Source organism: Panthera tigris, chromosome B2, assembly GCF_018350195.1.
Source record: "Panthera tigris isolate Pti1 chromosome B2, P.tigris_Pti1_mat1.1, whole genome shotgun sequence".
NCBI classification, from domain to species: domain Eukaryota; kingdom Metazoa; phylum Chordata; class Mammalia; order Carnivora; family Felidae; genus Panthera; species Panthera tigris.
Genome location: NC_056664.1, coordinates 28,188,351 through 28,214,323, shown reverse-complemented (window position 1 = coordinate 28,214,323; position 25,973 = coordinate 28,188,351). Strand labels below are relative to the sequence as shown.

General features: G+C 35.1%; 1 protein-coding gene across 5 annotated transcripts in view; it reads right to left on the bottom strand.

Annotated features, from left to right (window-relative positions):
* EXOC2 (exocyst complex component 2) overlaps nucleotides 1-25,973 on the bottom strand; it is a 279,312-nt gene that overhangs the window by 188,513 nt on the left and 64,826 nt on the right. For 4 of the 5 annotated variants that reach the window (XM_042985868.1, XM_007073170.3, XM_042985869.1 and 1 more), the window contains 4 exons: nucleotides 24,313-24,439; nucleotides 13,090-13,203; nucleotides 11,233-11,357; nucleotides 1,701-1,781 (listed from right to left, as the gene is read on the bottom strand). In XM_042985868.1, the coding sequence (XP_042841802.1) occupies nucleotides 1,701-1,781; nucleotides 11,233-11,357; nucleotides 13,090-13,203; nucleotides 24,313-24,439 (447 nt within the window). Of the gene's footprint in view, nucleotides 1-1,700; nucleotides 1,782-11,232; nucleotides 11,394-13,089; nucleotides 13,204-24,312; nucleotides 24,440-25,973 lie in introns of those variants that run through there. The other variant, XM_042985871.1, reaches the window with a different exon arrangement.

Sequence of the window (25,973 nt, the reverse complement as noted above, 5' to 3'; positions counted from 1 at the left end):
TTTTTGCCTGCTTCAACCTCGAGGATTATGATGGTTTTCTGTCTTATATTTAGGTCTTTCATCCAGTTTGAGTTTATTTTTGTGTATGGTGTAAGAAAGTGGTCCAAGTTCATTCTTCTGCATGTCGCTGTCCAGTTTTCCCAGCACCACTTGCTGAAGAGACTGTCTTTATTCCATTGGATATTCTTTCCTGCTTTGTCAAAGATTAGTTGGTCATACGTTTGTGGGTCCATTTCTGGGTTCTCTATTCTGTTCCATTGATCTGAGTGTCTGTTTTTGTGCCAGAACCATACTGTCTTGATGATTAAAACTTTGTAATACAGCTTGAAGTCCGACAAGTCACATTAAAGTTACTGAAATAATAATTTTTTTAGAGGTATCATGGTTTGATGACAATTTTCCCAGTGAAAATAGCATCCATGAGTAGAACTATCTTTCCAAGACCATAAAATGTCTGACTATGCTCATATAGAAATAGCTTTAATAAATGTTTATTTGGGTTGAAGTCAGAATATATTAATTTCAACCAAGCTGGTGATGGTTCTCAGACAAAAACAAGGCAAAATATCAAGGCAAAATAATAACAACAACAACCACAATCCTCCCCCAAAAGCACCAGAAGGAAAAATATTAAAGTGCTGTTAAACTCACAAATTTAGGATAAAATCAAAGTACTCAAATTCTACTACCAAGGAAAGCCTATATCAAATTAAAGCTTCATTCCAAAAACTACTTTATCAGGGATCCCTGGGGTTTTAAAATAGATACTTACAGAAAAGTTCAGAAAGTTACACTCATAGGAGTAAACTGAGCTAGAAGTACAAAACTAACTCAGTATCACAATCTTGCATTCACAGAATCATTATAGATATGATGTGAAGGTTCTTAGATGTTTTAGTTATTATTAGTCCTATTTCATGAGGAAATCATTTGCTATACTTACATTTAAAAACAAGGAGATTCTCCTGGACATTATTGCTCTTTGTCAAATGTTTATTATATGAGTGAAAGAGGGTAATTTACTTTTAAGCTACTAATATTACAATAGGGATCAATTCATCTGATTATTTTTTTTCCAGATCATTAGGGTAAATAGCTGGGAACTAGGATGTCAGGGGGGGGAAAAAAAGAAATATAAGAGGAAGTGGATGGGACCCAAAACTCTGTACATTATCAGTTTCTCTTGGCATACAATTTTAACAAAATGCCTCAGAGTTAGAAACACTCTTAAATATGAAGCTGCCTTAACTCACTTTGGAAAAAGGCATGCCATAGATAAATAAATGACATGTAAGCATATGTCATTCTAGCAGCTAATATTATTTATATTAACACTGTCAGATACACGAAGATGTTTTTCAGATTTCTGGTCAATGACAATCCTGGCTACTGCTTCAGCACCATTTTATATTTGATAATGCTATTTATATATTGGTCTCTTTTATGGTAGCAAGTTTCACTTCTTAAGAAGCATATTGGCTTATTTTCAAATTATGATTTCTTATAAACAAAATGCAAACAGAAACAGAACATTCATTTTCAATGTTTTTATTCCCCTTTATATTTATTAATTCATTACTATTCAGAAATAAATATTAAAATGCAACTCACTGTCTTGTTCTGTGAAACCAGGTCAAAGAATTATATGAAAGCTTGTTATAAAGTCCATAAATAGTTTTGGGTAGGAGGATAAAACTTACTGTTCAGAACATTCTCCAGTTTTTGCGTCATGGATCCTTCTACTTTTTCCGTTCCATCCGCTTCTAGCTTTTGATGGATAGCTAGAAAAAACATCTAGTTAAAGTGTGGGCTATTTTAGTGGGTGGGAACACATTACATCAAAATGACATTTTTAAACAACTTTAAAAACAAAAAAAGGTCATATTATTTTCACTGCTGGAAAGAAGCACAAACATGCAAAAACTCTGCAAAGTAACCAGCAGACACCAGTCTAAGTTATTCACAGATTAACACTATTAAAATAGTACATAATACACATACTCAAATCATCTGATAATCCAGGCTAAGTGGTAAACACAGTTAAATTAAAAAAGAAAAATGAGATGTAAGTAACTAATATCTTTGATATTTGGCCACCGGAAAGTCATTTTTCTTTCTCAGTTTTACCATCTGCAAAACAGAAATACTAGTATTTGAAGTCTACCAACCTCAAAATATTTCATTTCAGCCTTGGACATAAAATGGCAAAATACATATCATTCATGTTCTATTCATTCTGTTATTACTTCCTTGGAAGTTCTCAAGAACTATCTAGTAATATCTAACAATATATCAATTTGTGGATATACAAATGACATTGGTGTTTTTTGCTACTGATATATGTCTGCATGGTTCTGATACACATTATGAAAAATAACTTTATATTTAAAAACTGCTTTACCTACTAGAGGGTAGGTTTTAAACAGAGCAAATCAAGCTCATCTAGGTAAAGTATTAAGAAAATTTACAAAATGAAATAACCAAATTCAATTTCAAATCATAACTGTGACATAATAAAAATAATAAAATTAGAAAGGCAAACATTAATTGAGCCATGACCATAAGTTAGGCACAATCATAAATTTCTAATGAATATTGTTCATCTGGCAGGAAGTCAATGAGGCATGTTCTAATATTTTTATTTCATAGATGAGAAATTACATGGCTCAGTGATACTAAATAAGTTGACCAACTTCACAAAGCCAAACCCAAAATTTGAACTCAAGCTGTCTAGTCTCAGAACAAAACTTCACCCCATACTGATTATATGCACAGGCAAGCGATTTAACCTGTGTAAGCCTGTTTTCACATTTATAGAATGAAAAGGATAGACTTACTATGTTAGTTGGGAACTGCATTCAGATACAAATAAAAGATATCTCTCTTCCAAATAATAGCTGCTAAAACACCCAGGATTTTATTGTTTCACATAACTTCCTTTGGCAAAAACTCAAATGTAAGATGTGTAACTCCAAGGGTTTCACAGCCAGTACAATGAAATTACATCACTCTTACAGTCCTTATTCTCCAACATTCAAATAGCATGTCAAACTCTTCTTAAAAGGAATTTACAGGTTCTGCCTCAACCCATCAGTCAAGCATGGTAGATTTGAGGGAGTGGGGGGTCTGCTTAAGAAAAAAAAAAATGAAGTGTTTTGTTTTAATCAATCACAATTTGATTTGTTTCCTTTGACTCATTGATTAGAAAATTCTGGGCAAATTCAGTGTTCAAATGCAGTATAAAAATATTCTCAATGCATAATAACATCTATTTCTCTCCTTCTTTAATTACTTCCTAATTTTGATCCTGCCTTTTTTTTTTTTTTTTTTTTTTTTTTTTAGAGAAAGAGAAAGCACAAACATGAGCATGAGCTGGGCAGAGACAGAGAGAAAATCTTAAGCAGACTCCATACTCAACACAGAGGCCCAATGCAAGGCTTGATCCTACAACCCTAGGATCATAACCTGAGCCGAAATTAAGAGTAGGATGCTCAACTGACTGAGCCGCCCAGGAGCCCCTGCCCATTTTTAATACCTTTTTTAAAGCAATTTCAAATTGTGTTTGAAATTTATAAACAGAATGTTTCTGTTAGAGAAACACATTCAGAGAGAGAAAAAGAAATACATTTTGAAAACAAAGTCAGCCAGTATATTCTTAATTGTCTTGGTTGATTCAGGAGTGAAAAGAAAGTTATTTAATGCTCCAAAATTGGATTATGCAGTAATAGCAACATAAAATGTTTCCACATATTAAAACCTAAACTTAACTTGAACTTGTTAAATGGAAAAGAACTTCCCTATCTTTAAAGAAAAGAGATAAAAATGCCCAAATATAAAAAATAGAAACTAAAAAGACTACTCACACTATTTATTTAAATGCTGGTGTAATTTTCTGACAATCTTGCTGCAAAAGAATATATGGCATACATTGCATTTTATTAAGGGGGCATTGCAAATGGTTCTTCCATGGCAATAAGATATTGCATTTTACAGTAGCCTTGCTTCAAATGTTGCTTTCTAAGTCAAAACCGTTAAAAACCATGCAGCCACATTTCTGTTGCTGACAAAACCCATCACTGATCAGCAGGTCAAAATGAGGTAAGTCTGGCTCCCCTCAGCTCAGTTTACAACCTTTTTATGCTGACAAAGCAGCTTCCTGCCACCCATCTCCAGCACAGCAGAGTCACTGTCAAGCTGTCAGCCAAGCATGAGGACCAAGAGACACTGGATCTGATAAAGGCAATCCTATTTTCCAGAAAATTAAACCAAATAACCCAATGTCTGGTTCACTTGACCTTTTATTTTCTCTAAAAACATTTTTAAACAGTATAACTCAATAAGCAACTTGGTACATGATCACAGGTTTGTTATTGTTTCTAATCTATTAAAACTTAAATATGTGAAACAGTTGCACACCATAAAATTGTATTTGGGAAACAAAAAAGTATGTATATAAAAGTTCTATTCAAAGAAAATTCAGAGTTATAAAAAGACTGCCTATTGATTCACTGAAATTTGTTTTATTTAACTCTCTAATTAAATATGGACATCAAATTTGCAGATTTCAATTAAAAAATTCATAGCATTTGTCCATACATTTATATAATGCCATTATTAAATGAGACACTAGAAATGATACGTGCGTATAGGCAATGTCTGCAAGATTTAATGTCGGGTACACTGTGATCTACACACTCTAACCACTATATATTACTACTAGCCTATATGAGACAGGAATATTCCAACTAGGTCAAAGACTAGCAAACGATTTCTTTTCTTTTTTTTTTTTTTTAATGTTTGTTTATTTTTGGGAGAGACAGAGCACGAGCAGGGGAGGGGCAGAGAGAGAGGGAGACACAGAATGCGAAGCAGGATCCAGGCTCTGAGCTGTCAGCACAGAGCCCGACACAGGATTCAAACTCATGAACCGCAAGATCATGACCTGAGCCCAAGTCAGATGCTTAACCGACTAAGTCACCCAGGTGCCCCACCAACTATTTCTATAAAGAACCACATAGTAAATATTTTAGGCTTCATGGGCCACATAGGGCCTCTATCAAATATTCTACAACTGCTTCCCTCTTTTTTTTTTTCCTCTCAAACAAACCTTGAAAAACACAGCCATCTTTAGTTCCTGGCCTGTACAAAGACAGAAAATGGCCAATCTGGCCCACACACCAACCTCTGAGGATAATATTTACTAAAATAGGAGACTAGGAAGAGTTAAAATGAGATCTCTTAAAAATTTAAATTTGTAAAGAACTTTTCAAACATTTAGTTTTTACTTACACCAAATTTTTATGAGTGGCTAAATTATATAAATTACATTTAAATAGGCCAGGTAATCTGTGAATCATTTCCTCAGTTACACTGGGAAGAAAAACAATAATGAAATAATTGTGACTATTACATAGAAGGCTAATAGGTATAAAGGATTCTCACTTAGATAACTGGATCCTAGACAACCATACCTGCCTAAATAACCTTCAGATACCAACAGACACTAACAACAGAATGTGCCAAAAAATCAGTTATGGCTACACTGTCTCAAGTAGCAGCAACAAAAGTAACATGGGAGGGAAGGTCAATTGTGTATCGAGCACCATGTGTTATTTACTCTGCTTTGGGCCTCTTAGTTATTCTTTAGCATAACATGAATAAAAATAATTCATACAGTTTTGGTCCATAATTGTCCTCAAAAAAAGCAAGTGATAATGTTGGACTTGCCCATAAAAACAAGAGACCAAACAGGTGAAAAGCTCAAGGGGCAGTCAGGGAAACGTTCACCAAAACAAAGATGACAATCAGAAGGCACTGAGAAGGGGTGCCTGGGTAGCTCAGTTTGTTAAGCGTCCAACTTCGGCTCAGGTCATGATCTCACAGTTCATGAGTTCAAGCCCTATGTCAGGCTCTGTGCTAACAGCTCAGAGCCTAGAGCCTGCTTCAGATTCTGTGTCTCCCTTCTCTCTCTGTTCCTCCCCCGCTCACACTCTGGTCTCTCTTGCTCTCAAAAATAAATAAGCATTAAAAAAAAAAAAAAAAAAATTGAAGAAGGCACTGAGGAAATGAAGAAGGCCTTTAATAATATGAAAAGCTCCACAAACATCACCGTGGCCTGTGAGAACTGGTGTGAACTCATATCTGGTAAGAAACTATATGTCTCATCAAGACTTCAAAGGATTGAAGGGGCGCCTGGGTGGCTCAATCAGTTAAACTTGATCTCAGCTCAGGTCTTGATCTCAGGGTCATGAGTTCAAGCACTGTATTGGGCTCTGTGCTGGGTGTGAAGCCTACTTACAAAAGAAAACAAACAAACAAACAAACAAAAAAGTACTTCAAGACTTCAAGGGATTAAAAGAGAATGGCAGGGTGACTGCCATGGAAAAGTAACACAAGATGCTGGGAATATCTTTGCAGAACATAGTAAAGTAAAAATTACAATAAACATACTGAGGTTAACACTGGAAGTTATACCAGATACACTAGTCAAGTTCTAATTAAAATATTTATGGATACACACATGAAAAAAGAACATTGACAACAGCATAAATACTTCAAGATAAATAAAGGCCAGACAAGAGGGCAACAGCCACTGTTTACCTGACTGGGATGGCCTGAAAAACACCCTTGGATACATATCAAACAGTCTACTTAATCAAAAAGAAGAACACAGATGATACCAAAAAAAAGAAGAGTAAGGTGTTTATTTATACTCTGTCATCTCTATCTAGCCTAATTCTGACACAACACATCTAATTTTTTTTACAACTATCCTCAGGACTATAATTCTGCTCCCCCATTTTTCTTACTCCCTTCTCTTCACAATATTTAGAGACCACATTTCCTAACACCCAGTATGGCAGGAAACAGAAGGAAACTAGTTGAGGCATACTACTATTGGGCAGCATACTGAAAAACAGAAAAGGTACTGGGTACCATATAGGAGAGCAGAAGGAAAGGAATAATATTTTTATACAAGGCCATTCAGAAACAAACCATAAATGATAGTTGACACAACAAAAGAAAAGTGTTGAAAACCACAGATATGGGTCTACAGATTCTAAAAGCTTATCAAGTATTGGGAAAAATGAATAAAGACAAGACCTACATTCTAACATATCCTGAAAGGCATTTGGTTTTTTTAATTCAAGTCGAAACAAATATATCTTTTAAGCATTTAGGGAGAGAGAAAAACATCAATTCATCTATAAGTAATAAAGAATTACACTGGCTCAGGACTTCTCTCTGTAACACTAAAAGATACTGGATCAATGTTTTCAGAAAATAATTCTGTATGAAGCAAGACACATTTCCAGATATGCAAGAATTCAAAAGCTCTAGCACAAAACATATATCCCACTGTTCAAAAAATTCAAGGATAGAAAAGATGAAATGTAAAATGACTGGCAAGAAACATTAAAGCCAATTAAATTTATGTGAATAGATGGTAAATTTTAATTAACTGTGGTAAATGTGCTATAAAATGAAATGCAAAAACAAAAATAATTGAGAAACATAATAATGAAATGGAAAAGAAAAGGTAAAATAAAAAGCTATGTCTATAACTCCAGATTAAATTAAGACCAGAAAAAAAGGAAAGAGCATGAGAAATATAGATGTCCTGAACCAATGTTATACACAACAGGAGGCAAAAGGCAACCTATAATAGAATTTAAAAATATTTCTTGCCAATGTGCAACAACATGGTCTATATAGCACAGAAGGAAAAATCAAAACCGAAAAATATAATAGAACAATAAAAACGAAAAGACAAAAATGTCAGTTAGGATAAATGTATATGGCTTAAATTTTTCTATTAAAAGGCAAAGACTCCCAAACTGGTATAAAAATATAAAAATTCTACCATATGTTGCTTACAAGAGAAATGCCAAAATCAAAATTTCTAAAGTTTAAAAAGAATATGATGTATAATATATTAGGCAAATGCATATATAATATTTCATATTAATATAATCGTATACTAAAGAATTTAATCTTATCCAAAAAGAGGTCTGGCCTTTGTCTTTAGCTTCTGAGAGGTTACCTCTAAGCTTTTCAAATTCTTACCTGATAAAAGTATCTTTGTTTACTTGGGAGCCTTGAGCTATACCAGATAGTGTAACAACATAATTTACAGTGAAGACTTTGGGTCACTCCATATCAGCTTGACCTCCAGAGGGACCTCTAGATGGAGGTCAGCCATTGGAGCAGTCAACTACGTCTATGTGACAGAGCTCTAATAAAAACTCTGGACACCAAGGCTTGGATGAGATTCTCTGGTAGGCAATACTCCATGTACACTGACTCACATCATACCAGGTAAATCAACGTTGTTTATGACTCGACCGTGAGAGGGCAACTTTCACTCCATGCACAGAACTTCCCTGGACTGTGCCTCATGCATCTTTTCCCTTGGTTGATTCTAATCGATACAAATACCAATACCCACCCCACTGGGGAACCCACTTGATCCATCACAGTGTCTCGACAGGAAAAACATGCAGACACTAAAGGCCTCCTGAGGAGTACTCAGTACCATATATGACCAAAAATGTTGAAAACCAAATCTAATGTCCAAATAAGTCCAAGCAATACAATGGAAACTAAAATAAATTAAATAACACCATGAGGAAATAATCAGTCAAATCCAGAGTATGGGATATCCTATAGGACAAACAGCCTCATGTCTTCAACATATCAATTACATGGGGGAAAACAAAAAGTCAAGGTAGCAAAGGTAAGGGTATTCTAGTCTAAAAGAGGCTTAAGAGACTTAAAAAAAAAATGAAATGCTTGGACCTTATTTGAATCTTGATTTGTACAAACCAACTATAAAGAAAGTTGGTGGGTAAATGGGGAAATTTGAGTATGACATGGGAATTAGAGGATATTGAAAAATTACTGAAACTTATTTTGGCTGTAATAATAGCATTGTGGTTATGCAGGTAAATGTCCTTATTTGGGTGGGAACCATATACTAATGTATATAGGAGGGAAATGTCATGGCACTTTAGACTCACTGCTTGAGATCAGCAAAACACAACCAACCTCAAAAAATATCACTGAAGCAAGTTTGAAAAAAATTACTAACTTAAATCTGACAGTTATACAGGGGTGACTGTACTATTCTACTTTTAACATGTTTGATTATTTTTCAAAACAGAAAAGTAAAACAGATTACCTGAGCAAATAATTTATTAGTTCTTTCAATGTATTAGCTCTTTCAAATTTCCAACTGATAATTCCTACTTTACATAACCCATCACATAGTACCTACATATATACACATACAGATTCAAATGCTTCTGTAAAACACTAATACCAAAACCTGACCAAAAAAGCATTTCAAAAAACTACAGATCAATTTCACTTAAGACTATAGTCAGAAAATTTTCTAAAGAGCTACCAACAAATCAAATGCTACAGTATATTAAAATAATTACCCAAAGGAACACTCTAAAGAGTAAAGGAGGTTTCTAGCATACACAATTGAATATACAATGCAACTCCAATTTTGTAATATGGACTCATATAGGCCAAGAGCAAAAAGACCAAAAGAAAATACATCAAAATGTTAATGTAATTATCTTTACAATGGTATTACAAGTAGTGTCTGTTCATTACTTATTTACTGTCTTTTTGTAATATGCATTTCATTTACATTAAAACACAGAAAAGCTAGATATGTGTGTAGCTAAAATCTTGGAATTTTATTATTAAAATCACTTTCTATATGTTATAGAGTCACCTGCTTATATGATTAAGCAATTGGTCAGAATTCTCTTTGTTAAATGTTAAGTTACCAATATACTTAGGTGAAATAATTTTAAATACAATCATTTCTGAGAACTGCTAATCACCTATGGCAAATTATTATTTGCATAGCTACTAGGGAATTACTAACCTAATTCTGCTTGATAATGCTAAACTCTGTTCATATATGCTCAGGTTTCTATTGTTAATATAGTAACATTAGTAACTTAAGACAGAATATCAATAAGTACAAAGAACGAAAGAAAAGCATCCCACCAAAAAATATAGGGCACAGAGTGTTTATCAAAGAAAATTATCTAATTTCTGTTCCCCCTAGGCATTCACATTTTGCTCCTTCAAAAACCTAACTTCTACCTGGCAAGGAAAGAGCAGTATCAGATGCACATTAACTTCCCAGAGGTCATCTATGCTTGTTTGACCCAGGAGAAGGGTTTTAGAAACAGTAACAGGATGTCTGTACTTTAAGAATACAAATTAATAAAAAAAAATTAAGTCTTACTGAATTAAAGGAAGTGTGGCTTCTTAGTCTACACTTAAAAGTGCTTATGTGCAGGTACTTAGTTATAGGTATCTTTGTTTTTAAAAAGAATTAGGCTAACTTTTATTAATATTTTTTACTAAACAGTAATTTGATTTCTATTAATTAAACATGATTTTAGGGGTGCCTGGGTGACTCAGTCAGTTAAGCATCAGACTCTTGATTTCGGCTCAGGTCAGTGAGATGGACCCTGCATCTGGCTCTCCTCTGACAGCACAGAGCCTGCTTGGAATTCTCTCTCTCCCTCACTCTCTGCCCCTCCCCCTGCCCAGCAGGCACACATGTGTGCTCTCTTGCTCTGTCAAAATAAATAAATAACTTAAAAATTAAATAAATAAAGTTAATTTTAGGTGAGAAAAAAACCCTACCCAACATCTTTTCCATGATATGTCTAAAACTATGCTATATCTATTTAATATACTTGCTCCCCCATATAAAGATGACAAAATGGATGGTGGACATTTAACTATTGTGTATGAGGCTCATGGGGTGATAGCTGAAAAGAATGACACATTATCATCAGTCCTTACCACACACCAAACACACAATGGATCACATTTACAGAATTAGTCACATGTGTAAGATACTGATGGGTATAAGAGGATTTTTAAAAATTCTAGAATTTTACCTATTGGGATTTAGTTTCTTATCAGCCCTGGAGATTGGGCATTGTGGGAAGGCAAAGTAGTCTCCTATTTCACATATGTACAATGGGTCAACAAAAGCCTCAGAGACAAATATTTAAAGTACCAAGCCTTCAAAGAGATTCCAGCCTGGTCTGCAACAAATATTTATGGCACATTTTAGATCTCTACTTTTATAAATACAGACTGAATGTCACACCCTGTAAACACTCTGCAAACACAGTGTTGGGTTTCTGTTGTGGAAGCCCCAGCAGATGGCTCTGAGGGTCACCTTACCTGAGAGGGCATCCTGGGCTTCAAAGAAAGTACTAAGACCTCCTTTCACATATGCCAAGCTGCCTTCACTTTTCTTGTTAGCCTGTCTCTTCAGGTTGGTGACTGCCATTTTAAGCTGTTCAAAACTGAAATGAAATTAAGAAACCAAAAGTTTGACACTCCTAAAAAGCAAAAAAGAAATCAGATAATGCATTAAATGTAAAATACAGAAGCCTAAGAAAGACATAGATTGACACAAGATGTAACCAGATTAAAACAAAAAGCTTTCAAATTCTTACCTACATCTAAACCTTTTTTTTTTTTTTTTTTTTTAAGAGAGAGTGCAAGCAGGGAAGAGGAGCAGAGGAAGAGAAAGAGAGAAGCTTAAGCAGGCTCCATGCTCAGTATGGAGTCCGACACGGGGCTCAATCCCACACCCTGGGATCATGACCTGAGCCGAAATCAAGAGTAGGACATTCAACCGACTGAGCCTCTGAGGCACCCCTGCATCTAAACCCTTTTATTATAAATAACAAAATTACAGCAACTATAAAACAGATCTGTAGCCCTCAAATGGTCATTGCAAATGTCAGACCCTTAAGAAATGAACATACATATAAATATTTTTATAAGTAATATGTATCATGTATATGATTTGCCAGGTAAGGAGTCCTGAACATCATGTCCCTTTGCACAGACTTAGATCAATGCAGTGGTTATCTAAGTTATCTAAGGCAGAACTCCTCTGTATGTTCATTTCTGTGTCCTACATCAAAATTAACCGTATCATGATTCACCACATCAATATCCAGTCCTCTGTCATTAACAGTGAAATTATAGAAAAACCTGGGGGGTGGGAGCGGGGGCGGTCAACTCAACAATTTAAATAACTAAAAAGACCAAAATATTTTATCTCTACATCTCAAGCAGAGAAAATTGGTAGATCTCTATATTTTTTTATTTCCAGCTGGGCTAAGAAAATCTGGCTGTAAAACTTTGAATATATTATTGAGTGCCATGATAGTCCTACTCAGAAAACAGAGATGAATTCTGAAATACAGTAATAGAAAAAGCACATCCGTGATGTAAAATTAGAACCATCTTCTGCAATTAAAGATTTGACATTCCCTTTAAAAATGTATCAGGATTCTCTCTCTCTCTATATATATATATATGTATACACACACACACACACACACACACACACACACACACACACACACACCAATGTTTCCTCATGTTTTCTAATGGTTTTGACTCTAACTGGTGAAGGAAAAATTTCTCCTAAGGTGTATTTTAACAAATTAACTTTTCAGGAATGTAAATCTTTAGCAATAAACCATTCATTTATTCAAACACTGTTACTAAATTTAATTGCTGCAAAAAAGTTACAAACCTACTCTTATCAAGAGTGTGGCAAAATGTAATTAGCAGACAATAAGGAGCACTTTAATTTGGATATAAGACCTTGACTATTTTTGGCTAATTTTAAGGCAAGTCTTTGCAAAATGATAAATCAAATCATCTTCCTTTGCTCTATAGTCAGGAAAAGAAGTATGTTTACTATTTTACACCAGGACTTGAAAGTTTTGTTATTTGAATAGAGAGAGATCACATCAGTTTAGGTACCCAGCTGAGACTCCACAAAGTTTTAATGGGTTGCACAAATATAAATCATACAGAAACAAGATAGCAGGAAATAAGGGACTGCTAATTATTAACACCATTTCATAAATAGGAGAAAAGATAACCTGAGATATTCATGAGCTCACCCAAAGTCAAAGGGCTCCTACGTGGCAGAGGCCAGCCTAAATCCCTTTGTATCATATAATCCTATTAGGTACAACCACATGAAACAATAGTCCAACATCCACTGACCTGGTAGTTGAGTGGTTTTCTATAAGATACCAAGCAGCTGAAAAATTCTCACTTGTAAAATCAGCACTCATTCCAGGGAACAGCATTTCTAAGTCCTTCTGGGGAAATTTACTTCTAAGGGAGAAAAAAGATTTAAAATATACTTCAAATGCTATTACTACAATAATGTAACAGACATCCTAGAGTACCTAATGTAATAAACAGGACTACAAACCATTAAAATTATACATCTTACATTATGGAGTCTATATTTACATGTGTATACAAAATATATTTCCTACACCTCAGCTCATTTCTTATTATATAAACTTTATGTATATGTAAGAAATTAGTTAAAATACAGAAATTACATCAATATAGAATTTAAAGAGGCTGAGTTGATACTTTATGATATCTATCCAAATATGCAATCATTCTCTATTCAATGAATAAAAATCAAAATTTGTATACACTGAAATTTAAACATTAGTTTGTTAAAATGGTTTTTGTTAAAGACTTATATGAAAGTTGTTTTAAAACGTACTAAAGCCTATTAATAAAAATTAGAGCTAATTAATAAAATAATTATATTTATACTTCTATGTCTATATCTAGAATAATTTTAAGAAAAGCTTATAACAGGCAATCCCCTATCTGCAGCTGACTTTATTGCCTACATTTTTAAGGTCAACTTCCGGATCATTTCATTTATGTATCCATTCAAATAATAACTAAATACTACTATAGTTCAGGCTCCATGCTGGAAGTCAGACAGTTGTATCTAAGAGCAAAAGTAGTATGGGCAAACCCTGTTATGGGCTTATGAGCTAGCAGCCCTCACCACCTCCCCAACTCTTCATCTGTAGAGGATAAAGTCCAAGTTCTATAGTCAAGTCTCTCCATGATTCAAAACTGCTTACCTCTCAGGACTCATTTCTGCTCATCTAATCCTCAAAACTGGGAGATTCAGTAACTTCAAAGGGATTACACTTTCTTGCACACATCATGTTCATTTTCACTTCACTCCTCTGATCTTGGTGTCCTTTATGACTGAAGTGTGGTCCTCAACCCCATACACTGGATAAGCCAAACTCATGGGACATGGACGAGACACAGCACTGTTTTATAGCCCAGTGTATTCAGGGATGTGGGGAGCCATTTGGAGGGGGGGGGGTGCAGAATTATCACCACCCTGTAAGAAAATGTGAGCAGGTGCAATGACTTCTACTCACTCTTATCTGAGAGAGACTTGATTTCACATTATTATGAACACAGCCTCAATTCAAAAATCACATAGTGTGGTCCAAGATCAGCACTCCATCTTTACCAACAACAACTCTCTGATGGAGCTCCTTGACTTACAAGTGACCTTACATACAACTTACAATGGCCTGGGGCCTACTCTCTAGTGAGATGCTCATCTTGTCCCAAGAAACATCTTTCCCAGGGCAGACACCTCTACTGTCTATGTGCACTGTTCCTGTGCTCTCAGGTGCCAGGACCTCTGTTTCACAAATGCAGGGAACACTCCATGGAAGCCACACTCCCCAGTTATGAGTTAAGAAAAGCAGATGTTTGTCATACCTCCCCTTCACAGCCTAGCACAGCTCCTGTCAAAGAATCTCATAAACTCTTCCCCTTCACTCCTGGCTCCCTTCATCCCTTCATAGTCCCTAAAAGGGCAAGAGATGCAAAGAGCAAAACCAGTTCTCTATGATTTCCTTTGTAAACCCTACACTTTAATCTAGAATCCAACATCTATTTGTCAGTACGTCAGTCAATAGAAAGAGACCCACTTTATTTCCTATTACACTTACCTTTCTCACTATGACATTTTCTTTCTTTTTTTTTTAATGTTTATTTATTTACTGGGTGGGGGAGTGCATGTGGGGGAAGGGGTGCTGGGGGCAGAAGGAGAGGGATAGAGAGAATCCTAAGCAGGCTCCGTGCTGTCAGGGCAGAGCCCAATGTGCGGCTTGTCATGACCTGAGCTGAAATCAAGAGTCAGATGCTGAACCAAGTGAGCCACCCACATGCCCCACAATGTTTTCTTTTTTAATTAGTGGGGAAAAAAGCCTTGCTTAGCACTACAGTAACAGACAAGATAAAATGAGACTTTAAGAGAATCATGGACATCAAGCTGGCATTACCTCAGTAATCAGTAATTCAGAGAGTAAGTCAATCTCACAGCATTCCTCACTGGCTCCTAAAGTTAGATTATAGTCTGAATCTTCTTGGGGTGCATATGTGTTCCAAAAGTTTGTTGGTCATTTTTACCAGACAGAATCTCTGAGAGGACTCTGGAGAACTCTGCATTTTTAGAAGTTTATTTTGATTTGGATTCTTCTTGCTGGTTTGGTACTTTACTTAGTAATAAAATCCTGTCACCTTGGGAAGTTTTTCTCATTTATAAATAAAATGTACATCATGACTCCAAGTTAGAACTTTGGGGCAATATAATGACTGAGTTGAAAGGGCTGAACCCTACCTAAGTAACTAAAAACACTTCCTTATGATATGCATAGTCCATACCCCCTAGTTCTACCTTAATTGGTGGGCAGTGTCTGTCTAGAGTGTTGTGTCAAAGATCATATGTCTAAACTGGAAAGAACAGCATAATGAATTAGTGGGGTCTGTCTATGGTGTGAAGGAAAAGTACATGGAGAAATGCCTAACATTTTTTTGTCAACCTTACTTCTTTTTGACACTTAAACTGGTATTCTATGTAGTCCTAACACTTTGCTTGTTCAGAAAGTTGAATGATCTTAACAGAATCAAAAAGTACTACAGAATCATCTGATATCAACTAAATCCCTACTATTAACATTCTTTATGAATTATTCAACTATGTGAAATCCTCTTCTAACAAGGGTCAGTTCCAAACTCACAGATTAAAGACACAGCTAACAAAAAAGCAGCAAAAGGGGACTCTGAGAAGGCAAACTGAACTTTACCCTTCACTCAAGCCCTGTAGTTTTATTATGGTTGCATGGGTTCCCTACCCATAATCAGAGCAGAAGTGTGAAGAGGGATTAACATCAAAAAAGGATAAAAAAAATGCAGACACAAATCCAAAAAATACAGCAGTTGTATGTATTGGTGAAATGGCTGAGACTACATAGTTCCCATGGGTTTGACATTAAATCACGCTTAACATAGTTAGTTAAAAAAAAAAAAAAAAGAAAGAAAAACTGTTATTTGTCTTTCTCTGTGTGGTATAATGAAATCAAGGTCCATTCATGTTGTTGTAAATGACAGGATATCCTTCTTTCTCGTGGTTGAATAATATTCTACTGTACATATATACAACTTTTTCATCCATTCATCCATTAATGAAGTTAGGTTGCTTCCATACCTTGGCTATCGTGAATAATGCTGCAATGAACATGGGAGTGCAAATATCTCAATATCCTGTTTCATTTTCTTTGGATATACACTTAGAAGCAGAATTTCTGGGTCATAACGGTAGTACTATTTCTAATTTTTGAGGAATCTCCATACTGTTTTCCAGAGTGGCTGCACCAGCCACTTATAACTAATAAAACAAAATAATGTCTAGAGGCGCATGCACACACACACATGCACACACGCACACACACACACACACACACATACACGCAAAAGCTAAAGAAAACATATGTGAGGGGTTGGATGTATTAGTTACCTTGATGGTGGAAATCCTTTCACAATGTATACGTTTATAAACTCATCAAGATGTACACTTTAAATATCTTAAAAATTTATCTATCAGTTATGCCTCAATAAAGCTGATGATGTGTAAAAAAAAAAAAAGAAAATAAAAAACAACCTTGGATACACACAGCACATATGAAAAAGGTCACATCCTAAACAGTTAAAATGCTTAAACTGGTGATACTGAACGATGTAAATATGCAGCTATCTACAACTTCCCATATTTAAAATTCATCTAATTCTTACACTTCAATATTTTTTGGTGTTTTATTTTTGGGGGGAGAGACAGAGCAAGAATGGGGGAGGGGCAGAGAGAGAGGGCAGATCCGAAGCAGGCTCCAGGCTCCAAGCTGTCAGCATAGAGCCTGATGTGGGGCTCGAAATCGTGAACTGCGAGATCATGACCTGAGTCGCAGTCGGGCGCTCAACTGACTGAGCCACACAGGAGCCCCTAATTCTGACATTTTAGAAACGTGTCATTTACACTGTACTAAACTGTTATTTCAACAAATGTAAATAAACTTGTCTTATCACAAGATAAAAGACTCATGTCTGGTAAGGCTCTAGGAGGTGAACCATTAAGAAACTCTCCTACTCCAGGACACCTCCATATCTCCCTCCTCCTCAAGAGGGAGCAGAAATGGGCCTGGCCACATTATTAATAGCGGAGTTTTTTGGTGATAAAGAAAAGCACATGGGACATGGCCAGGCTTCCACAGGCTTTGCACCCTCATCTCCTCAATCATAGGCACATCATGCCACTGGAAGGGCAAGGGTGAGAGGAAGAGAGGGCAGATCTTGAAATGGAGCTTTGGAATTAGTATAAGTGGTAAGGAGGCACTTCGGATATTTGGAACTATGTGCTACTAGCCTCTACTATGTAGGCTATGTGCTTCTACTAGAGAATTCTATGCTGAGATATGAAGCATTAATCTACCTACTAGTATCTCATTTCTCATGTACTATACTATTATTTCTCATTCACATAGCTTCTTCAGGCACCTAAATGAGTCAGAGTTTGAAAAGTATTGGATCTTTTGGTCAAAATACTATCTCCTCATAATCACCCTTAAGACTGAGTTTACTTTACAGTGATTTCGTACTGAAGACATTAAAACTCATTTACCAATGTTACTATATAAATTTAAATAGGAAGAAGAGTATTGAGACCTACCCTAAGAATCAGAATTATAAGAATAAGAAATTATAATATCAAAGATGACAAAATTCTAAGAGAGAGGTCAAATAATTTGCCCCAAATCACACAATTAAGTCTAATTTTGGGTAGTGATCCAACATGCATTCTCCACCCTCAGACCAAACAATCCCACACACCAGCGCAATCATAAATATCAATTATCCTAAGCAAATCATGGTTATCATATTTCTCTTGCTATCTACTGAGTGATCTTGTTTTGACCAGTGATGTCTGAGGAAGATCTACTTGAATATTTCTGGGAAAGGTCTCCAAACTTTAAGAAGGAGAATAAAGAAGAAATAGGGTCCTTCTGCCTCTAGACATTATTGTGTTTTATTAATTATTGTGTATTATGGCTTCCATATTAGATTTTTATATTATTACTTACTGTGTGTTATTATTGCTTCAATAGCAGAAATTGCTTTAGCCACTTGACAATTACAAAGAAAAAAAGTGTTATGGTAAGGGCCACAGAATAGCACACCAACATTCCTTACATCTGGGTGACATTACTAGGTCACTGACTCAACCAACAATGGAGTCCACCATCTCTGGACTCAGTATATTATGAGAAAATAAATATTTTTTTTTGTTTAAGCTTAATTTTCATTTTCTGTTACTTATAGCTGAACGCATCCTGAGTCAGTATATGATCCTAAAATATATGCCTAACATATGCTTTACACAAATACCTCAAAATGAACATGCAATAGAAGATCTGGAAAAAACACAATGAATGACAATGCCTAGGGAACATATCTACAAAAAAGCAGAGATGGCTCATAGCATTATATAAGTGGGAGGCAATAATAATAAGTAGTGGTTAAGAGCTCAGGCTCTAGGTTCAATCTCGGAAGTTTGCTAGATTTGTCTGTACAACCTTCGAGAAGTTATTTATTCTAAGGTCCCAGTTACTGGATAACTAGGATCATAATATCTTCCTCCCAGGAATGTTTTGAGAATTAAAATAGATAATGCATTTGAAAGGCTTAGCAGTTTTAACACACAATAAATTTTCAAAAATGTTATTTGCTGTTATTGTTATTCTTTTTATTTAGTTCTTTGTATTTCACAGACTATTTTCATAAGTATCATTTTATTTGATTGTCATAACAACATACTGTCATAACAACATATTCCCATATTACAGTGAGGAAACAGCCTCAGAGACATTGCATGTAAATAGTTGAGATTTGAACCTGGTACTTCTATTGTCAAATAAAGAACCAGTGACTCTGAGGCATAAAATAAAACCACAACTACATATCTAGAAAGATAGAAATTTAAGGAGAGTGAAGGCAGCACTGTTTTAGAATACAGAGAATTATTAATGGTCTTTATAACAGTATTAGGAGAGGAAGAAGCACTGTGTCAATGGTGCTGACAAAGTAAGAAAGTTAAAACTTAAGTGTTTGTTCACAATAACCAGATTTTAGGATAAGGCCCACCAAGTGAAGTGATGGCTTAACAAGTCAGTAAAAGCAAGGTATATTCTGAGTAATTTAAACTAAATTTACACTTTAAATCTACTACCATAGTTGGGACAGTGAAAGCAACACATATTCTACTAAGCAAGTTCATGAATCAAAACAATTTCAGTAGCTGACAACTCTTGCCACCCCTAAAATATACACTTTCCATCAGATGGCAGTGTAAGCTCAGATTTAAATCTTCTGAAAAGATTTAGCCCATGCCATGGGAAGATCCAGGTATATAGAGTCACTGGTCAGATTTAAAACTAACAGGAATTTTTTAACATATCAGAATTTGCTTTCAAGTATGAGAACAATCTGCAGTAATGACCCTTAATCTGCAGTAATGACCCTTAAGCAAGCAAAACAAAATCATTTTGAGAAAAATTCTAACCACCTCACATAGAGTGAGGCCTGGTTACATTTGTGTTACTCTGTGTTTGCATTAAAGAGAACATGTTTTCTTGATTTGGCAGATGGAAAGATGAAAGGCAGGGAGGCTAACACAGTAAAAGTAAGCTTATATAGTTCTTTTGAGTGTGTGTATATTATACTCAATTCTTTTGGCTTTCAATTTTTAGCATCACTATTTTCACTTTGGTGTATTAAATATTATGAGCTTGTTTTTGGTTGCATGTGTGCTGTTGTTGTTTTTTTCTTTCTTTCTTATTTTGGGGGATAGGGCATGACAGGTTCTGAACTTAGGCACTGTATCACAGCCCACAACCTGTTTTATAAAATTTCTAAAAGACAAATTTATCCAAGGCTTTTCTCTTCTACACTCATACTAAGAATTATTTTTCCACCTGTCTCTGGTTTCTAAATCTACTGGGAAAACTGGTCACCTTTTCTTTCTACTGAAAAACCTAATTGATGAGAAGAAAATCAGATCTGCAATGCCCTAAAATCCACATGGAAATAAAACAGGTAAATGGCACATCAAATGACTACTCTAGATAGCCTTTCTTATGTAACTATTTCACAAAAAAGTTGTAGACCATATAAAAACAAGGGCAAAGTTTCATTTTCATGTCCTCACTCCCATATATGTACAATGTCCAAAAACATTACTTATAAATATTCCATTAGACAAATATTTATTTTAAGAAATATAACCCAGTGAGGGCTTTTACTTAACATGAACCTGTTTTGCCTTCTCTTTCAATTTAAATGATTTGTCTCCATTACAATTTAAGCTGTGCAAAGAACACATACATCTGTGACAATCAATATAACAAATCAGAAATATACACTTTTTACAACTAAATCCTAGTGTCAGTTCAAGGTGAAGTTATCTTTTTTGAAGCAATTGGTAACATTTTTATAAATATCAAGGCACCATCTGTGCAAAACATCAGTAAAAAATTTAGGAATATGAAGGACTTAAGGAGGCAAATGAAGCCAATAAATGCCAGTTGTTAAACCCATAGCTGAAAGACAACAGGATGCATGCTGAGCACAACAATAAAATGTTTATTAAACTCTGACTCACACCAAAGAGCAACCAGAAAACTATATTCTGCTACTCTCACTCGCTTTTTCAAATTCAGATGAACTGGCCACAACACTACAGGACACCCCACTGTTCCACGTTGCACATTTGACTGTCAGCTGAAGAGAATTTCATAAACATTCACAATGCAATTACCAGCAACTGATTCATCTTCCAAAGTGACCTGACCACTTTAATCTGATAATTCATCAGGACCACAGTATTTTATAACATAATTCTTCAAACTTTCTCAATTAATATATTTCAACAAGCAGGTAATAATTAAAACCCTGCTGTTCGTTCTCTAACGAAGTTTTTTAAAAAATTAAAAGTAGATCCTCTTCCAACCTTTTAAATAAAAGAATCCCCCAAATGACATTAATATACAGAAATAAAAACCAGTACGGAAATGCTCTTACGGATTCTAACCTGAAAGTACATCCTTCTCTACAGACAGCAAAACTTTTATCTAAAAAATATTGAGTCAGGGAAATAAAATCCATCAATATTTTAACATCTGCTTTTCCTTTCCTTTTCTCTTTTTCTAAAATAAGATTTCTATCTGAGGTTAGAGAATTCAATAAAATAAATGCGGTTTTCCTGGCAGTACCTTTAAAAAATAAAAAAGGAACCTGAAAAAGCGTGTCTAGCCAAAAACATTCTCTTCTCTTGTTGTCTATAACTCTTCCTACTTTCACCTTTCATTTTCTTGCTTGCTAGTATATCTAGTCTGTCCTTCTTTTACTGGAAAATTTTCAAAAGACTTTAAATAAGCAAAAGGATTACTGGGTATCCTTTCACTGTCTGGAGGACCTTCCCAGTATTTTCTGATTCTTATAGGGATCTATGCCTTTGTCCCTATTTTGCAACTCTGTTAGAAACACAGAAGTTAAACTGTAGAGGGCTGATGGCAACCAGGAATACCTATCAGGTAAAGATGTAACTAATTACCATGCAGTATAAGTGCCCCATCTGCATCTGTTAGCATTCCTCATTGCCTATTATGTCTACCCTCTGGAATTCCCCCTGAACTGGTTTTAACAGTTTACTCGTTTTCCCATTAATTAATGAGTGAAATAATGCTCTTAAAATGTGTTCATTTTATATTTGTAGGACAGTCATGATTTTACCTTTTCAAAAGGCTACTCTTTAATTATCCCATGGCTGAGCAAATTATTATTTGAAACTTAAGAGCTTGAAAGAAGTATCACTGTTCATTTTATCCCCATTTAAACACTTCTTAAATTAATGTACATAATGCTATTTTAAGATTTTAATACAATTTATTACCCCAAAATCTTAATAGTCATTAAAAAGAAATTCTCCTCCTAAGTGACAGAGCAAAGCCAGGAACAGTGTATTATACAAGAAGAGCACTGAATCCTTGTAATGATGACAAACATTTTTTAAGCACTTGCTATGAGAGACACTCTTCTAAAGCACTCACTCACTGAATCTTCACAACCACCCCATGACACAGGTACGGCATGTTCTACCTAAGGAAACTGAGTCAGAGTAGTTAAGCAGTAGAGCTATGATTCAAACTGAATTTGGCTCTAGACTAAATTAGATTACCTCTCAGAAAAGAAAAAAAGAACTTTTAAAGAGCCAAGAACTTTAAGTGCCATTATTCCTGGCTACTGTTACCAATGTTAGCAAAGAATAATCCTGACCCGTATTATGAAAAAGTGCTATTAGAGAGATTTTAAGCCTAACTCCTTTGTGGGTAGCAGCAATAACAGGAATAATAAAGGCGGTCAAAAGGTGGAAGGGCCTAGGAAGGTAAAAAAGTCATAGAAGGGGTGGGTTATATGCCAAACTGAAAATTAAGAAAATCTATTTTATGATAGTAAACATTCAATTTAATCCTAACTTTGAAAGTTTTGTCTCAAGCTCATACAAAATTCATACAATACTCTTAAACTGTATTTTCCTCACGAAAGAACAATCATATAGGACCTCCTGCTCTACACTTCTTTTGTGGCAGGACTTGGAAAGAAGCTGGCTTTCAAGGGTATTGAACCAACCTATTAAAAGGCTTAGTATCAACTGTAAAGTCTATTCATGCTTGAAACTGTGCTCAACTAAATAGCTAGTAATTACCATTCTTTTCTAGACTTTCTTGATCCTCAAACTCTTTATAGAGCACTGAAATCCTTAAAACAGCTCCAGAATGACCCATACTGCCAAAGAGCTTCAAAGATGTGACCTAGGACAGTCCAAGCTCACTAAAAGCTGCTAAACCCGAGGACTTCTCAACACATCGTAAATTCCAAGACAAACACTTGCTCCCTTCCTCTTAGCCAGAGGTAAAAACCTCACTAGGTGAAAAAGCAGCTTACTATTTGAATTACTAATGGTCTTCAAGTGTAGGCTTGAAGGTTAAATATATAAAGATTAAGCAGAGAATTTTCCCAATTCTTAGAAAAACTTAAAGCTATGGTTAAAGTGTTAATAGAACTAACTTGTCACCCTCAGTAAGTGTTTACAGAGCAACACTCAGTATATAACTTCATGAGCAGAACCATCAAGGCTAGAAAATAAATTAGACACGATTGATGTGTTAGATGAACTGATTAAGTAAGATGTAAGGATAAAGGTACTAATTATAAAAGTTACTAAACATTGTCCTAGCAATTAAGAATAGAAAATTACAGATTCGATAACATCTTGAAAAATATCATTTACCTGTCACAATACTGATCAAGTAAGTCTGGATTAAGTACGACTTACAGGCAGGGATCGTAAACAAAATAAAAAACTACACTGGGCCTAATTATTCTAAAATATTTCCACAAAACATCAAGCACTTGGAAAATTGTTTTGAAAAAAAAAATTAATGTTTATTTATTTTTTATAGAGAAAGAGAGAGACAGAGCATGAGTGGGGCAGGGGCAGAGACAGAGGGAGACACAGAATCTGAAGCAGGCTCCAGGCTCTGAGCTGTCAGCACAGAGCCCCACGCGGCCTCAAATTCACAAGCCAAGAGCCAAAGTCTGAGGCTCAACCAACTGAGCCACCTAGGCACCCCAGAAAATTCTACTTTGATTTCAAGTGCCATCTAAATATTTAAACTCACAAACCCCAGATAACGCATTTTCCTATCATTAAAAGTATTAGTTATTAAATATTTCAAGATACTTTTCTTCTTCACAAAGTGTAAATTCAAAAAACTAAAAGAGGTAGGTAGTTTTCACCAAAAGTTTTAACTAACTGGAACACTCACAAGCAGCAAACCTGACAAGGCTTCAGAAATACAACTTGTCTCCCAACAACAGAGATGTCTTCAACTGTGCTTGCCTGGATATTTCTGGAGTGTCACTCTCTTCACTCTTAAGTACATAAAAGTTTTCAGCAATAAAGAAAACTGAAGGCAAGATGGTACTCACTTTTCAATGTCAATGCCAAGTGGATTAGCAGGACGCAGAGACAAGGGAGGAATTCCTTTATTCCTGTCAGTACGCATATCATAATAATTCATTTCATCAACCCACACAGCAGACTGATCCAAAATACCTACCAAAATGAGGAGCACATCCTTAATAAGACACAGGTTAAGTCTTTCGCTATTGCTTCACTTTTTAAAGACCTAAAACAAAATGCACACTAAGGTAATTTTTGAGAGATTTGACAGCACAAAAGCTCTGTTTGTTTTTTGGGTGTCTTCTTTTTTTAATGGCTTGTGGCTTGATTAAAAACACTAAAAATCTATCAAATGGCAAAAATAATATCTCTTGCTTCATGGTTACATTGTACATTATTCAACACAGAAGACAAGCTAAGCCTCTGAGAAAAAGTTCTGCTCAAACAAATGTATTTTATAAAAAATAAACAGTATAATTAAGTTGGCTAATTCAAAAAAAATATCCAACAATTCTTTATATAAAGATATCGGTCAAACACTTTCCAAGAAATGCATGGCTTGAGTAATGGAAATGACTAGGATATTCAGGAAAAATGGACAGACACTGTGAACAAAATGTAATCTCTGAAAATGGTACTCTCTTTTATGTGACCAGATTCTTGACATTCACTTTGGCATAGGACTAACAGGCTTACCACTTCTGAATGTGGGTTGAAACAGAAAATGGGCAAAGGGCCAATGGGTGGCTTGAGGCTGTGAAGGCTTCATGGAAGGTATTTGATCCCAGGCAACTTCTAGCTGTATGAACCTTTGTGAACCAACTAATTCTTTTAGTACCCACAGTTCTGACAGAATGCAACAAGAGGCTTTGTTAGAAGTTATGCTCAAGTCTAGATACTCCTGAGTTCAGTCTGATAAGCCTTTACTGAACCTATACTGTGCCAGGTCCTGGGCAGGATGTTTTAGAATAAAGTTAAAACTTTCGATTAAGTTGTCTTTATCTGTTGTATAAATATAAGACATTGCTGGGTTCTGCCAAAATGTTTTAAGTTCCTCCAGAAAACTGATAACAAGTTCCTGCTTTAATTTTTAATTTTTGACGTTAAATAAAAATGAGTAAATAAAAACAGGAATATTATATATGTACAACGTATGCAGACACATATGTGTGCACATGTGTGTATATACATGTATAAATATGTGTGTATATATGTATATATGTGTGTGTGTGTATATATATATATATTTTTTTTTAATTCTCCCTTAAATTCCTTATCTAAGTTTTTATTTATGGAAAAAAAATCCAGGAATATAAGGAAGATAATGCTGTAGAAAAGCTCTATGTTTTATGATAGAGAACAAAAACAATTTGCAAAATTATTTACTTTTCAGTTTAAGAGAGATATGTGACCTGGGCTTAATTAAGCCTGTGATAGCCCTACTTTAAATAAATGTTTATCAAGTACAGACCATGTACAAGACATTGCAAGACCAGAAAGATGAATCTGACACTATCCTAATTTTAGTAGGCGAGATGGCCATACACAGAAATAACTATGAGAAGAATAATTTAAAGTGATTAATTAAACACTTACTTAGGGTAAGGGTCTATACTAAGCACTATACAATACATGCTCTAACTCATTTAATCCTGTGAGGTAGGTAATACTGTTGTTCCACTTTTAC